General features: G+C 50.2%; 1 protein-coding gene across 1 annotated transcript in view; it reads right to left on the minus strand.

The window, feature by feature from the left end:
* The window catches only part of FKBP4 (FKBP prolyl isomerase 4), a 242,218-nt gene that overhangs the window by 91,402 nt on the left and 136,966 nt on the right, over nucleotides 1-13,850 (minus strand). Inside the window, exon 7 of the mRNA XM_086952821.1 lies at nucleotides 8,968-9,051. Within this exon, the coding sequence (XP_086808947.1) occupies nucleotides 8,968-9,051 (84 nt within the window). The remainder of the gene's footprint in view (nucleotides 1-8,967; nucleotides 9,052-13,850) is intronic.

Genomic DNA, 13,850 nt, shown 5'->3' on the forward strand with positions numbered 1-13,850 from the left:
CGATTTATAAAGCACGCACCATGCAGTGAATGACATGCCTCGAAGCGTTGCCCGGCAATTTGAGCCGGTCTGGCTCCACACCTACCTGCTTCTGGTAGTTCCACTCCATCAGGTCGAAGTTACTATCCACCACTTCGAAATTGAAATTGGTGCGTGTCACATGGTGAAGAACGTAGACCCACTACCACCAAAAGGGCCAATCTCAGTGCAGCAGTGCCACCACCCACGCACAGCGCCCAATGCTTTAATGCCTGCCCTCAGGCTCAGGCTGTGCGGTGTCGCAGCCAATCCAGACACTGCATTAGCTTGTCAGGATTGGCTAGAGCAGGGAGACGGCCCGCCCATTAGGATACCGGGGACTGCTGCATGAAGCAACCCTCGGCCTCTTGGGTCCCCCCTCGCTATCCTACAGTACAGGTCAGGATGGTAGTAGGTGGCTGTAGTGCGCATGTTCAGGCTGGTCATAAAAATGACCAGCCCAATATCAAGCATGCGCACTATTGCACCTGCGCTTAGTGCTACTGCTGTCTGTCACTCAACTCTTGCTGCCGCAGCCCCGCCCCACTCCCTTCATTGGCCGATTGCCTCGGAAGTTTCCCGGAGTACATCAGCGCGAGAGGTAGACTGCCAGTGCCGACTGCACAGCTAGTTATATCTTATTAAGTATGTTAAACTAACTAGTTGCTTGTGTGAATGGGGCCATGTGGCTAGTGGGGCAACGCCCCAGCGCCCCCAATGGACGCACCGCCACTGTCCCCCACTGTGAATAGCAGATGGCTCCTAGGTAGGGTAGTATTTGAAGAGGTTGGAGGTGGGATTTTACTGCACGGATGGTAAATCCTGGGTGATATAGTAGGTTAGTGGTGGTCCGAGTGTGTTAGAAGCACTGGAGACAAGTCGCGCTTTTGAGGAGCCAGCCGTCTTAATATAGAAAGACATGTACGTTTGCCTGTGCAGGTGAGCAGCTACTGCTTCATGACATTTGGTGAAAACCTTGGGGGCTGTTGCTACCCCAAAGGGGAGCGCCTTGAATTGAAAGTACTGTCCGTTCATTACGAACAAGCAATATTGGTGATTCGCGGGATGTACAGGAATGTGGAAATAGGCGCCCTTCAGCTCTAGCTTGGCCATGAAGTTGCCTTGTTGTAGTAACATAATATCTGAAAGAAACAGGTTAGTATTAGATACCTTACCTTAGAATATCCGGAGGCGTCCGACTGGATCCGTAAACTTTTGCGTAGCTGTACCCTTGCGCGTCGTTGGCGCCGGGATGACGTCGCCGGAGTACTTAGATGCCGCCCTCACGCGCGGACGTCAGTTGTACCCTAGTCAATTTTTGACTAACTTTTTCAATCCTTTTTGATGGTCTTTTGAAGTCTCTCGACTCAGACGGTGCCGGTAGGGATGCCCGGGTTCTAACACTGCGCCGATTGTTGCCGACTGATGTCGGTAACCGACCCCCATCGCCGGTGCCTTCACTGTCTGGGCACCGACTATGACGACAAGTCCGGCTCCGACTGCCGGGCCCTGATGTCCAAAGCTAGACGGGAGCGGTCCCGCAAGCGACTCTAGCTCCGGCAGTCATCCCCGCCCCGCTCGAGGTCCCGGTCCGGAAGGAGGTCGAGGGACCGGAGTCACCACTGTTCCGGGAGTGGTCATCAGTCTTCGGGCTCGAAGTCCTCAGGTAAGAGGCACAAGAAGTCGAAGAGGCGACATCGCTTTTCTGACTCCCCCCGACGCTCGCGCGACACGGCTAGGGGTTCGCGAGAACCAGCTCCGCCAGAGCCGCAGGCGTCGCGGTCTGCTCCATACCCGCCGGTCCCGGGGCAGAACGCAACGTCGGAGGAGATCGAGGCCTTCCTTCGATGGCCATGAGGTCGCTCACTCCTCCGTCTGGTTCCGGGGCGCCTTCGGGCCAAGCGGCCCCGACTGGATCCCCAAGAGGGCCGGGTGCTTCGGCCCCGGGCCCCCGCCGGATCCGGTTCCGGGTCGTCGCCGGTCGACCTAACGACCTCGCTGGCACCGGCCCCCAGGGTGTTGCCCCCGGCACCGGCCCAGGACGACGCCGTCCCCGGTCCTACCCTTAATTCGGGTCCGGCGCTGTATTCTACGCCGCTTGGAGATTTCTACTTCTACGACCCGCCTCCATCCTTTAAACCCGAGTACCAGGTGATGGGTGGCGAGGCGGATTGGGAGGGGTCCGAGGACCCTCTGGCACGTGAGTGCCAGTCTTCTCAGGACTGGGCAGGTGAGCTTGGGGAGGCCAGTGGTCTGGACACTTCGCCAGACACTGGTTTTGTCTCCCCTCCTACCGTGGCTACGGATAAGGGGGCTGCCTATAGTGTGGTGCTGACGCGGGCTGCCAAGGCCTTGAGCCCCCCCGTCGCATCCCTGAGGACTAACCTCCTCACTGAGGTCCTTAAACCGCAGGCAAGCTCGGCCTCTGCCGTTTAATGAGGCCTTGTCAGACATTCTTCTGGGCACTTGGTCCAAGCCCGCTACAGGTACGCCTGTAGATAGGAACGTGGCCTGGCGCCACCACCCGGCTCCGGGCAACCCTTGCTTCCTGTCCACCCACCCCACCCAGAGAGCCTGGTCATCCAGGCCTCTAACTTCCAGACCGCTTTCCCGACGGCTCCAAGAGGTACGAACAGTATGGTAAAAAGATGTTCTCCTCACTTAGTGTGGGGTTGCGGTCAGTCAACACAGCGTGCCTCTTGGGCCGTTACACCCACTCTCTGTGGGACACAGTCACGAACGTGCTACCACAATGTCCGGAGGGGGTCCGGACTAAACTCACCCAAGCCCTTGTGGAGGGTCGAGATGCTGCACGGTATTCCATCCGGTGTGGGCTGGATACCACAGACTCGCTGGGCAGAGCGATGGCAACGACTGTGGCGATTCGTCGCCACGCCTGGTTGAGGTCCACCAACTTTTCGGCTGATGTCCAAAACACCCTTATGGACATGCCGTTTGATGGCCATGGCCTCTTTGGCGACAAGGCAGACAGTGCGCTTGAGTGCTTTAAGGACTCCGGGGCTACGGCCAAGTCCTTGGGCCTCTCGGCCCAGCGCCAGCAAACTGTTGCCTTTCGCTCCTTTCGTGGCCAAGGAAGGGGCGCCCCCACATGTCCTGCCAGCCACGGCCCGCAGACTAACATGCAGCGCAGTGGTGGACGTGGTAACCGACGTGGCGGCGGTCGAGGACAACAGCAAGGTCATTCCACACCTACCCCTGCAGCATCCACCTCAAAACCCTCCTAGTGTGAGCTTTCAGGCCCATGTGACGCCAGTGGGGGGCAGGGTTCGCCATCACCTACTCCACTGGCGCACTGTCACATCGGACAGGTGGGTGCTGCAAATCGTCTGAAGGGGCTACTCCCTCCCCTTTGAGGCGACCCCTCCAGCCATGCCACCGCAGTACCACCGAGAATCGGGGGATCACTTGAGTCTTCTGCAAGAGGAAGTTGTGGCCCTCTTAGCCAAGGGGGGCATCAAGCGTGTTCCTGGGCCAGAAGTAGGGTGTGGTTGTTACTCCCACTACTTTCTGGTTCCCAAGAAGGGCAAAGGATGCAGATGGTCAACGGCTTCCTCCGGAAGGAGAAGTTCAAGATGTTGACTTTGGCTCAGGTCTTAGCTGCCCTGGACCCAGGACACTGGACGGTAGCGTTGGACTTGCAGGACGCTTATTTTCACATCCCCGTCCTACCGGCGTTACCTGCGGTCCACGGTAGGCCACGAGCACTTTCAGTTTTCCGTGCTCCCCTTCGGCCTTACCAGCGCCCCACGGCGACGACGGACGCGGAGCCGCGGACGACGCCTACCGACGCGCAGGGGTATTGCTACGCAAAAGTTTCCGGATCCAGTCTGACGCCTGGGGATATTCTAAGGTAAGAAATCTATCACTAACTAATGTCTCTTACAGATATATTGTTACACAAGTAGCAACTTGTGCATCGGGGGATCGACAGACATGCTGAGTAGCTCGGGATACCAGTACCTTCGCGCAGTCCGGAGCCACAAGGATGACTTGGGCCCGGTCGCGTCTGATCTTCTTCAGCACTCTGGGCAGAAGTGATATAGGCGGAAAGGCGTACAACAGACCGCAACTCCACTTGCGACGAAAAGCGCCCCCCCGAGCGAGTGCCGCCATGGAAATTCCAACGTGCAGAACTGATGACATTGCGCGTTATCTTTGGTGGCGAATAGATCTAACCAACGCTCTCCCTACTGCAGAAAGAGGCCTTGCGCCACGTCCGAGTTCAGACGCCATTCGTGATCCATCATGCACCTTCAGCTGAGCTCGTCCGCCCTGCGTTCAGAGAACCTGCAGGTGTTGAACCACCAGGGTCACGCCCTGATGTTCCAGCCCCTGCCAGAGCCACAGAGCCTCCTGGCACGACCCCACCCCGCCCTGTTTGTCGCAGTACCACATGGCGGTGGTGTTGTCCGTGAACACCTGCACTACACTCCCCCGGACAGAGGGGAGGAATGCCTTCAGTGCTAGATGAATCGCCCACAGCTCCAGAAGGTTGATATGGAGCCAGGACTCCGCCTGAGACCAGAGGCCTCTGATCAGTCTTAAGGGAGAGGTAGCCATGTCCTTCTCCTTTGAATGCGGAGCTCGAGCTGGTGTGTCCAGTGGTCGCTTTCTTGAAGCCAAAATTAAGTGTCCAGTGATTGGATCCTTAGCTAGAGTCTTTTGAGCAGGGTCTGGATAGGGTAAATCCTCTGCAGGGGGTTGATCTTTCAGTGCGGAGGAAGGCTTGGGCACCAAAATGGCTGGTTTTGGTTTCTTGACAATGTCTTTCACTGGGGAAGCAGCAGTCTTTTTCAGCTCCAAAGCTTTTTTCGGTTCCGAGGATTTTTTTGGTTCCGGTATGGTTTTTGGATCCGATGATTTTTTCGGTTCCGGTGGTTTTTTGGAATCCGAAGCTGGTTTGCTTGGTTCCGACCTGGGTTTCGGTGCCGAAGGAGTAGTGGTATGTTTCGGCGCAGATGGTTTGGATGACGGTGCCGTTGTCTTTTTTGGTGCCGGTATATGTGCACCGGCACCGTGTGAAGGTCGACTCGAGCTCAAGTCGCCTGAAGGCTTAATTGGCTTCTTAGCCGGGCCCGAAGGTGGGGCACTAGAAGCAGAGTGACGGTGTGCACCCGAGCCTGAGGGAGAGGGTGTGACTGGGGCCTTCTGTGTCGAGAAAGGGTCAGGTTGAGGGCCTTACTTACGACCCGCTGCGCTGGAGTGATGTCCTCGACATCGGAATATTCTGCCTCGGAGCTGCTGTCGACGTCGTGCTGTTCATGGACGTTGACGCCTTCCTCGAAGATGTCGTCCAGAATCTGAGCTGAAGGTCTTTGAGCCATTGTTCTCCACGCTCTTCGGTCCAGGATAGTCTTTTTGGAGCTGAAAGAGGCACAAGCTGAACAGTCTTTCGCCTCGTGCTCCGGAGAGAGGTAGAGGTTACACACCTCATGAAGGTCGGTGTGGGGAATGTTCGACCCACATTGAGGACACTTTTTAAATGGCGTCCTTTCCATGAGCTGGAGTCGAGGCCTAAATAGGCCCGAAGCCTGTTGACGACGACCGGAATCGAGATTCTCGATGTTGAAGAGTAGCATCGACTGGAAAAGCGTTCGAAACGAAGTTTTGTAAGTTGGGGAGGATTGTGAGCCAAAGGAAATTGGTTCCAACACGGAGCGCTGGAAACAAATCCGAGCCCGGTGGCAGAAAAAAACAATCTGGGGATGGAGCCGATGCCCATGGGCAGTATCATCCTAAGGAGGAGTTACCTATCCTGAGACTCCCAAAGACTTTTCTACAAAAAAACAAACTGCAAACATCCGGGCCCAACACCCACCTATTCATAGTGTGTAATCTGCAGCTCATATGCCTCAAAAAAGATAGATTTAGGCCCTGATCTCAGTACCGGGGTGAATGTATGACATTGTTCTGCATTCTGTCCATCAACTGTTTTTGCATTTGTCACCCCGAGTGGGACGCGTATGCTCCGACGTGAGTCCCGTGGTCTCCACACCACTGGAGTCAAGCTATCCTGGCTGAAGACGGCTGATAGACAGAAACCGGTCCTAGGATGCTTTATTCCGGTCCAGGGAAGACATGGCTTGGCAGTTCGGGCTGGACTGTTCCTATGAGGCACAGGGTCAAGGCTGATTTGCATATGGCCATGTCTGAACTGGGGTGGTGTGGTGAGCAAACAAACGATGGATTTAGGCCCAGATCTCTGTACTGGGGTGAATGTATGACATTGTTCTGCATTCTGTCCATCAACTGTTGTTTTTGCTGAATGCTGCTGAGCAGGTCTGCAAAATAGTTCTGACACCGGCAGACATTCCACCAGTAGGTGAATGCTGTGGGGAAGAGCCCAATTTCATATGGTCTGAGACTTGTGTGATAGTTGTGAAGACTGTGCCTCTCCCCCTTTTTTGTAAATAATACATGGTTGCCACATTGTCCGTCCAGATAAAGGACAATCTTGTTTAACAGGTAAGGAAGGAAAGCATCAGTGCTAGAAATACTGCCTGTAGCTCTAGGTAGTTGATGTGTAGAGATTGATGTTCGACAGACCTTGTACTTTCAAGTCTTGTAGTTGGGCACCCAACCTGTGTTTGATGAGTCTGTGACGTGACTGATGTGAGGAACAGGGTCTAGAAAAGGCTGCCCCCTTAAACAGATTGTTGGTGTGCCACCACTGTAGAGAAAGGGGAGTATAGAATTCTATCTTCACGAGATCTTTAAGGTGAACCTGTGACTGAGACCACTGTTGAGCTAAACATTGCTGTAGAGGGTGCATGTGTAACCTTGCATGGGGAACTATAGCAATGCAAGAAGCAGTCATTTCTAGCAGAGGCATGACAGTCCTTACTGTGAGTGTTTTATTTGGTTAGAACTGTGGTAGAGTTATCTCAAAGTTCTGAAGAGGAGCATCCCTTTGTCTCTCCCTGATAACTATCAGGTGTTTCAATTGAAAGGCAGGAGCAGACTGCATACACCCCTATGTGGGTGCTCCAATCCAAGAGACTACTCTGCTGGGAACAGCATTACTCATGACAAAGACCGAGGCTGGAAGAAAGGCAGATGAAGAGAGCAAACTCAAACTGGTTCCGGAAAGGCAAACAGAATCTACATTCCACACCTGCTATTCCAATATAGGAACAGCAGCAGCTGCGCCACTTGTTTCAGTTCAAAGTTCTCTGTAGCCAAGGATGGGGTGCTCCATGGAGTACCCGGAGAACTACTGGAGAAGAAAGGCTGCTGTCCACTGACAGGCAGCTTCCAAGAGGTGAGGGGACAACATCTGGAGTTCTATGCTGCGGAATAACTGCCTAAAATGTCCTGAAAACCCAAGAACTCCTGCATGATCAAGCTGGAAGGAGTGAGCCAACCCTGCATGAGGACGAGACTGCTGGTGTGGACTATTAGAGGTTGACGTGTTGGTGTGGTCTGCCCACTAGAGACTCAAAGCCTGTGTGACTGGCATGCTTGAGATTGGAAGTCAGTGCCTTATCTCAGAGAAACTGTGGCACTACATATCTATTAAATATGAATTACAGTTTTAAAAAATAAAATGTTTTCCGGGGAGGGGGACTGGGGGGGAATCAGGATTCATTAGGTGGTCAGGAGAATGGTTCATGCTGGGTCCACCACCCACCATAAGCAGCACAAGAACATGTTAAGAGACCCACTGGCATCAGAGACACTTGAACCTTGAGATTCACAGAGGACAGACACTCTTTAATTTCCTTACCCATTCCCCATGGAGAAGTGTGGCTCACCGGTTAGAGGCGGCAGACCCAGAAGCAGAGGTCGGCCCGGGACCAGGGTTCAATTCCCGACGCGGCAGGGTACGGAACCAATGTCAGCGGACTTGATAAATCTCGCCTCAGTGCCTCCCTAACCATGGGTCCCACGCTGCATCTCTGGGCAATAGCTTGCTTAATCTCCACAACGGCCCCCTCGCTGCCGGGGATGCCTGGCTTCACCTTGGGGATGCCCAATAGGGACCATCTCACAGGGAAAGCCAGGACGGGTTCCCCAGCGGTACACAGCGCCAAGAAACCCTGGGGTGAACGTGCGCTCTACAAATTCATACTAACATAACATAACAACTGACATCTTAGGAGGTTGCCCTCTGTTCCCAAACTGACCCTTCTAGGATCATGCACTTGTATGACCAATTTGCCTATGACCACATAGCACAGTTTATTTGATCAGTGTTAATACAGAGTGCCTTTCAGCACTGCTGCATACTTCTGGTCTTTTTGAGGTTCAGCGCGCTCACTAGTGACTAAGGTCAAAATACTTAGACCCTACCTCACTGTATAAGGAGTGGGAACAAACTAATTTTATTACCATGACAATGGATGTAGATTGATATAGAAGGGCCATCAGTCTGTGAGGATCAATATTAGCTTTAAGGATCTTAACCGAATTTCAAGTAATTGAAGGACAAGAGACTCATTGCACCACAGGACTGTTTGTCAAGACGTTTAAGGCCTGTGACTGCCCTGAGTTGGAAGATCAGTTTAGGTGGCAGTACATATGGGCCACCTATATTCAAGTCTAATGGTCAACTGCAAAAAGAAGAACGATGAGCTAGAGGTGTGCGCTGGTGGTGACTGTCAGACTCAAGAGCTTGAAACCAATTGGAAATTACCGTCCTAGCTAGCTAAACCTCAACATCCATAAGCTATGAAAGATTACAGGGTCTCCAAATTCTGTATAGGGACATTTACATAACGTAGAAGATGGGCAATGTAAATGTACCGAAGGATGATTTGCTGAGACGAAGAAATTTCACACTGATGAGGAGTGGGGAGGTTGAGAGGGTGGGATGTGGTTCTGATTAGGAGGTAGGATATTTAAGTCAGGTTGGAAATTCCATATTAATTCTTTTGTTTTAAATGCAAATAAAAAAACATTATTAAAATGTAAATCTTGAAAAAGTACCTTAAAATACTGGGTCCCTCGATCTTTCACAATGGCTCCCTGTTCCAGTTTTTCTTCAGCATTCATCTCCCAAGATTCTTTTGCCTGTACAGATGAAAATATTCCAGTAAGAGCAATTGATGACATTTGCATCTCACTGTAAAGAGCAGAGAACTACAAAAAAATAACACACAGTTACAGCCTCATCCCAACATTCTTGAGTCATTTACAAAGCTAAGAAAAAAGGAGTTATTTCTTGCTATCAGTAGGTAAAACAAGATTGCATTAGGATGCGTGAGCACTGGTGTACTTTCTAAAAGTAATACATGTTTTTTCTGCGGACGTGTACTATCAGCCTCCATGTTTAGTAGCACCAATACTTTCTTTAGGCTAAAATGAGCAATCTGAATCTACGTACCAATAAAACCTAAGCAGTAGCAGTGCGGGGAGGTCTCTGCCAACAGAGTACATAGTTATATTTAGTGAGCAGTCCACTGAATGGTATCATACTAAAAAATGCTCTATTTTCCATGGCGATGTCAGATAATAAAAGTACGTGCTCAACAAGCATTGGCTAAACCAACAGGTATCACCATAATAATGAGGTGCAGGCAGATAAGTTTTCCATAAGGTTTTCTTTGCCATCATGTGTGACATTCACCATTAAAAAATGGTTGCTGCGTGCATGCACAGCAGCTATTTAGATTTGATTTCCTTAAAATGTAAGAAACACCATTAGAAGATTGCTGCAGCACATTTACAGGCAAAGCAAACACACGGAGATGATAGACGGAGCGCTGAAACTTTTCAGACACTCACCCCCCTAGCCACAGATCCGGGTTGAACCCATCATCGTTCTTAAGCTCACTTCGCCACCCCAGTTCAGACCCAGCCATTTGCAAACCTGTCTTGACCCTGTTCCTCATGGGAACAGTCCAGCTTAAACTGTCAAGCTAGGTCCTCCCTGGACCGGTAAGAAGCATCCCAGGACTGGTTACGGGGTAACACCCCTCATCAGCTAGGCTAGCTTGAATCCGGTGGCAAAGTGAGCAAGGGACCCACGTCTGGGCATACCCTGCCAACTTGGGGCGACCAAAGCAAACACAAGGAGATGATGGACAGAGCGCTGAAACTTTTTAGACACTCTCCCCCAGTCACAGATCCCTTTTGAATCAATCATCGTTCTTTAGCTCACTTGGCCACCCCAGTTCAGACCCAGCCATATGCAAATCGATCTTGACCCCTCCCAAACTGCCAAGCCAGGTCTTCCCTGGCAGGCAGCCACCTAGAAGACGTTTCAAAATGATTAACAGAGGACCACTGGATGCTCCTGTGCTGGCTGGCAGAGCAGGCAGGGTAAAACAGAGTAATTGGGGAGTAAGCAAAGGAATATCAAGCGAGCAGAAATCCTGAAAGGATGAACGAGCGAATAGCAAACATCAACGAGGAAGCAGATAAAACCCTCCCTAGTGCAGAGCAATGCAAGGCTACCAATGCAAGGCCATCTTATCAGCAGTGGTAGAATACATTTCCGACGCGGAAAAAAAAAAAAAGAGTGACAGCAATGGTCTCCTGGGCAGGACAAACACAAGAATGAGGAAGCAAGCCATCAAATGAAAAGTAGAAAACTCAGACAGGCAGGAGAAGCAGTAACTTGTGCACAATAGGCCAACCCCAACAACACTTCAAGTATACTAGCCACAGTATGTTTGCCAACAGGCAGTTGTAGCTATAAATATGGAGAATTGCAAAAAGATCAAATTCTGAAGCAAACGCTTGCTCGATTTGGAAGTGTAAGGTTGCACCCAGCAAAATAATGGCAAGTCCAACATAGACGTTAATTCAGAGTGACCATATTTAAACAGATTTTTCCTAGTCAATTATTACATTTTAGTCACAAAGAAGAGATTATCACATCTTTTTACTTAATTCTAGATTGTGTAATTTATCAAAAATGAATTTAGTCCAGAAGCAATGCTCAAATGTTTCTATTAAAGACTTAAAACATACTAACCCGGGGATGCAACCCAATTACACCTAGCTACTCATTTCTGTCTAAGGCAGTATGACCTTTTTGATTCAGTCCATTACACTTAGTAGTGGTATCTTGAGAATGGCGTAGTTACTGCCTGTTTATTTACGAAGAGACACTGCCGTCTCTCAGAAAAAGACTGCTGCAAGTTAGTGGAGTCAACAGAAAGGTCAGATTGCCTAGCGCACTGGCTAGAGAGCCGGACAGTCCACTCTTACACAATCAAGACTATATATAACCCAATGGTGTCGAGTTAGGAGGGGAGATTGTGTTAAGTCCTAAAACCCGCACCTCTTAAACACAAGCTGCCTATCAGGTCAAAGTCATCACAGAAAATCTCTCGGAAATGCTCTGCCAACTCTGATCAACAGACCTTACTGTACATACAAGCAGATTAGGTCAGCTTTCTGAACACTTCCAATAGGCAGCTGAGACGGACTTCCTGGTCAGTTTTTTGCTTTTCTAAATTCCTAGGAAGTACAAGCAATCAATCCTAAATTTAATTGATCAGCTCCTGACTTTTCTTCCTTAGATACCTCTCCATCCACCTAAATAATCTTTATTACATCACCAATGAAGCCTTTATTCGAATGGTTGGCCAATTATTTTTAGATCCTGACCCCCTAACTTTAGGGAAAAACATATTCAGGCTGGAATGGAAAGGTATTTCTAAAGCGCATGGCTACTTGGGAGCATCCCAGCGCTAGTAGCGTGGCAGTTCCAACTACAAACATCATCATATTTGAATTCTAGTTGGTTCATTATACTGTATGCCCTGAACAAGCTTTTGTGTCTGACAACTGATCTAAACGACTTTCAGCCATTTTAACTGTTTCGAAAATTAGGGTGACATTGGCTGATTTACACACCTTAAATACGAAAAATGAAATGCAACTAAGTAGATCATGATCACAAAAGCAATGACACCCTTGTGTGAAATTACTGGTATGGAATGTACTAAGGCTTTCAGCAGGTCCAAGTTGTTTAGACAGGCATCAGGGTAGTGATAACGAAGAGCACAGCGAACATCCTGGAGAAAACAAGGCCTGCAACCAAAATTAAGAGTACACCATTGGTAACAATCCTTAGAACAGTCAACTTCGCAGCAATATCACAGACAAGAGGCCATATGTGAGGTCTTTAGCCTACAAGGGATTCAGCTTCAGCGGTCTTCATGATTTGTAGCTGAGGCCACTGCTATCTCTTTAGAACTGAAGCTAGAATGTTAATCTGAGCTGTACTGCTCTTCTCAGAAGCATTTTTCATGTTCCAGGCATAAGACTAAAGTCTACATACAAGTAGAGAAAAAGCTGCCAGCCGACTAAGGACACCTTAGATTCAGAAACCTTGCACTGGTTTTATCTGGCCAAGGGAAAATCTGCCTGTCTAGAAGGGGTGGTGAACCTGTCATCATACCATATGGCCAAATCCCTTATGTCCGGGTATTATTTGAGTTAGACGGAGTCCTATGCTTTGGCTCAAATGCCTGTTTATTGTACCCTGCCATTGTTTATCAGCTGCAGCCACTGGACATTTCTGCTAACTGAAAAAACAAGCATTTACAATGCAATGGTTTTGCCTTTGTTAAAGTTAGAGCTATTGGCATTGCTCTTGACATTATTTTTATTTATGTTTTTTTTAAACATAAATAAATGGCATTGTCATTTACAATAGCAGGGCAGGGCACAGGGAAGGGAGGGCGAGGAGAGACGATGGAGAGCTGGGGGCTCAGGGAAGGGGGGTGAGGAGAGACGAAGGAGAGCTGCGGCCTCTTGTTGTAATGCTTGCATGGATGAGTTGGTGGATGCATGGATGGGTGCATGCATGGAGCCAATCCCTCAACAATTTATGCAATCCACCAACCCATCCAACCAACAACCCATCCAACCAACAACCCATACATCCATGCATCATGCATACATCTAACCATCATGCATCCATCCACCCACTGCGTCCCACTCCGACCCTTCTAAATATAACTCTTTTTCTGTATATAGAGATGACTGTCTTCACTAGTATATGCAGTAGACCTTTCTACTCTAACATTCCTATGTGACTCTTGCAGTACATCTATTCATATCCCTCCTCCTTTGGTCGCTCGTACCCCTCCTAACGTCTTCGTGCACTACTACAAATGCTGCTCTAATGTTAATGCAGCTCACCCCGACTCGCTGCTCTCCTTCAACCCTTCACTCTCCTTTTGGCTTTTTTTTTTTTTAGCGCTCATCTCTGTTCCATTTCTCTAATAGCGGTGGTGGCTCAAGTGGCGGTGGCAGCTCCAGCAACACCAGCATAAAAGGGCGGTGGCTCAAACTGTGGTGGCGGCGGCTGCTTTACTCGCTCACCGAACACATCGACACGTCCGGGGCTCAAGCAGTCCACCACGTCTTGGAGGCTCAAACAGCGTTAACCAGTAACCATAAACCCTGCTCAGGTCCGGTCCACTTTGACCCCTTCGCTCACCTGCACTTGCACGCCTGCCACGCCACACGCTGCTCCTGCTCCTCTCCCGAAACTCTCCCGCAGCTCGCAACTCGCTCATTCCCATCCGGATGCAGCTTTAGGGACCGGCTGTCACTGCGATGCCCAGAAGTACGCACTCCTGCACACTCGTTGACCGGCAACCTTGACGGACAATTCCTGGTGCCGGAGCGGGCAATCCTCTGAGGCTCACAACGGTTCACAGCGGAGCAAAGCACGGAGTACAGCACAAGCTCCTGCTCCTCAGATCAGCTCAGGTGAGTTCAGTCGTCGCTAAAAGCATATGGACATACAGCTAAGCGCTGCTGCTGGCTTCCACTGAAGCAGGAGTCCTCAACAGGAAAGTGCCTGTAACGAGCCGCCCAACACAAGAGAGTGTCTCTGTCTTTAA

Source organism: Lissotriton vulgaris, chromosome 1_2 (assembly GCF_964263255.1).
Source record: "Lissotriton vulgaris chromosome 1_2, aLisVul1.2, whole genome shotgun sequence".
NCBI classification, from domain to species: Eukaryota; Metazoa; Chordata; class Amphibia; order Caudata; family Salamandridae; genus Lissotriton; species Lissotriton vulgaris.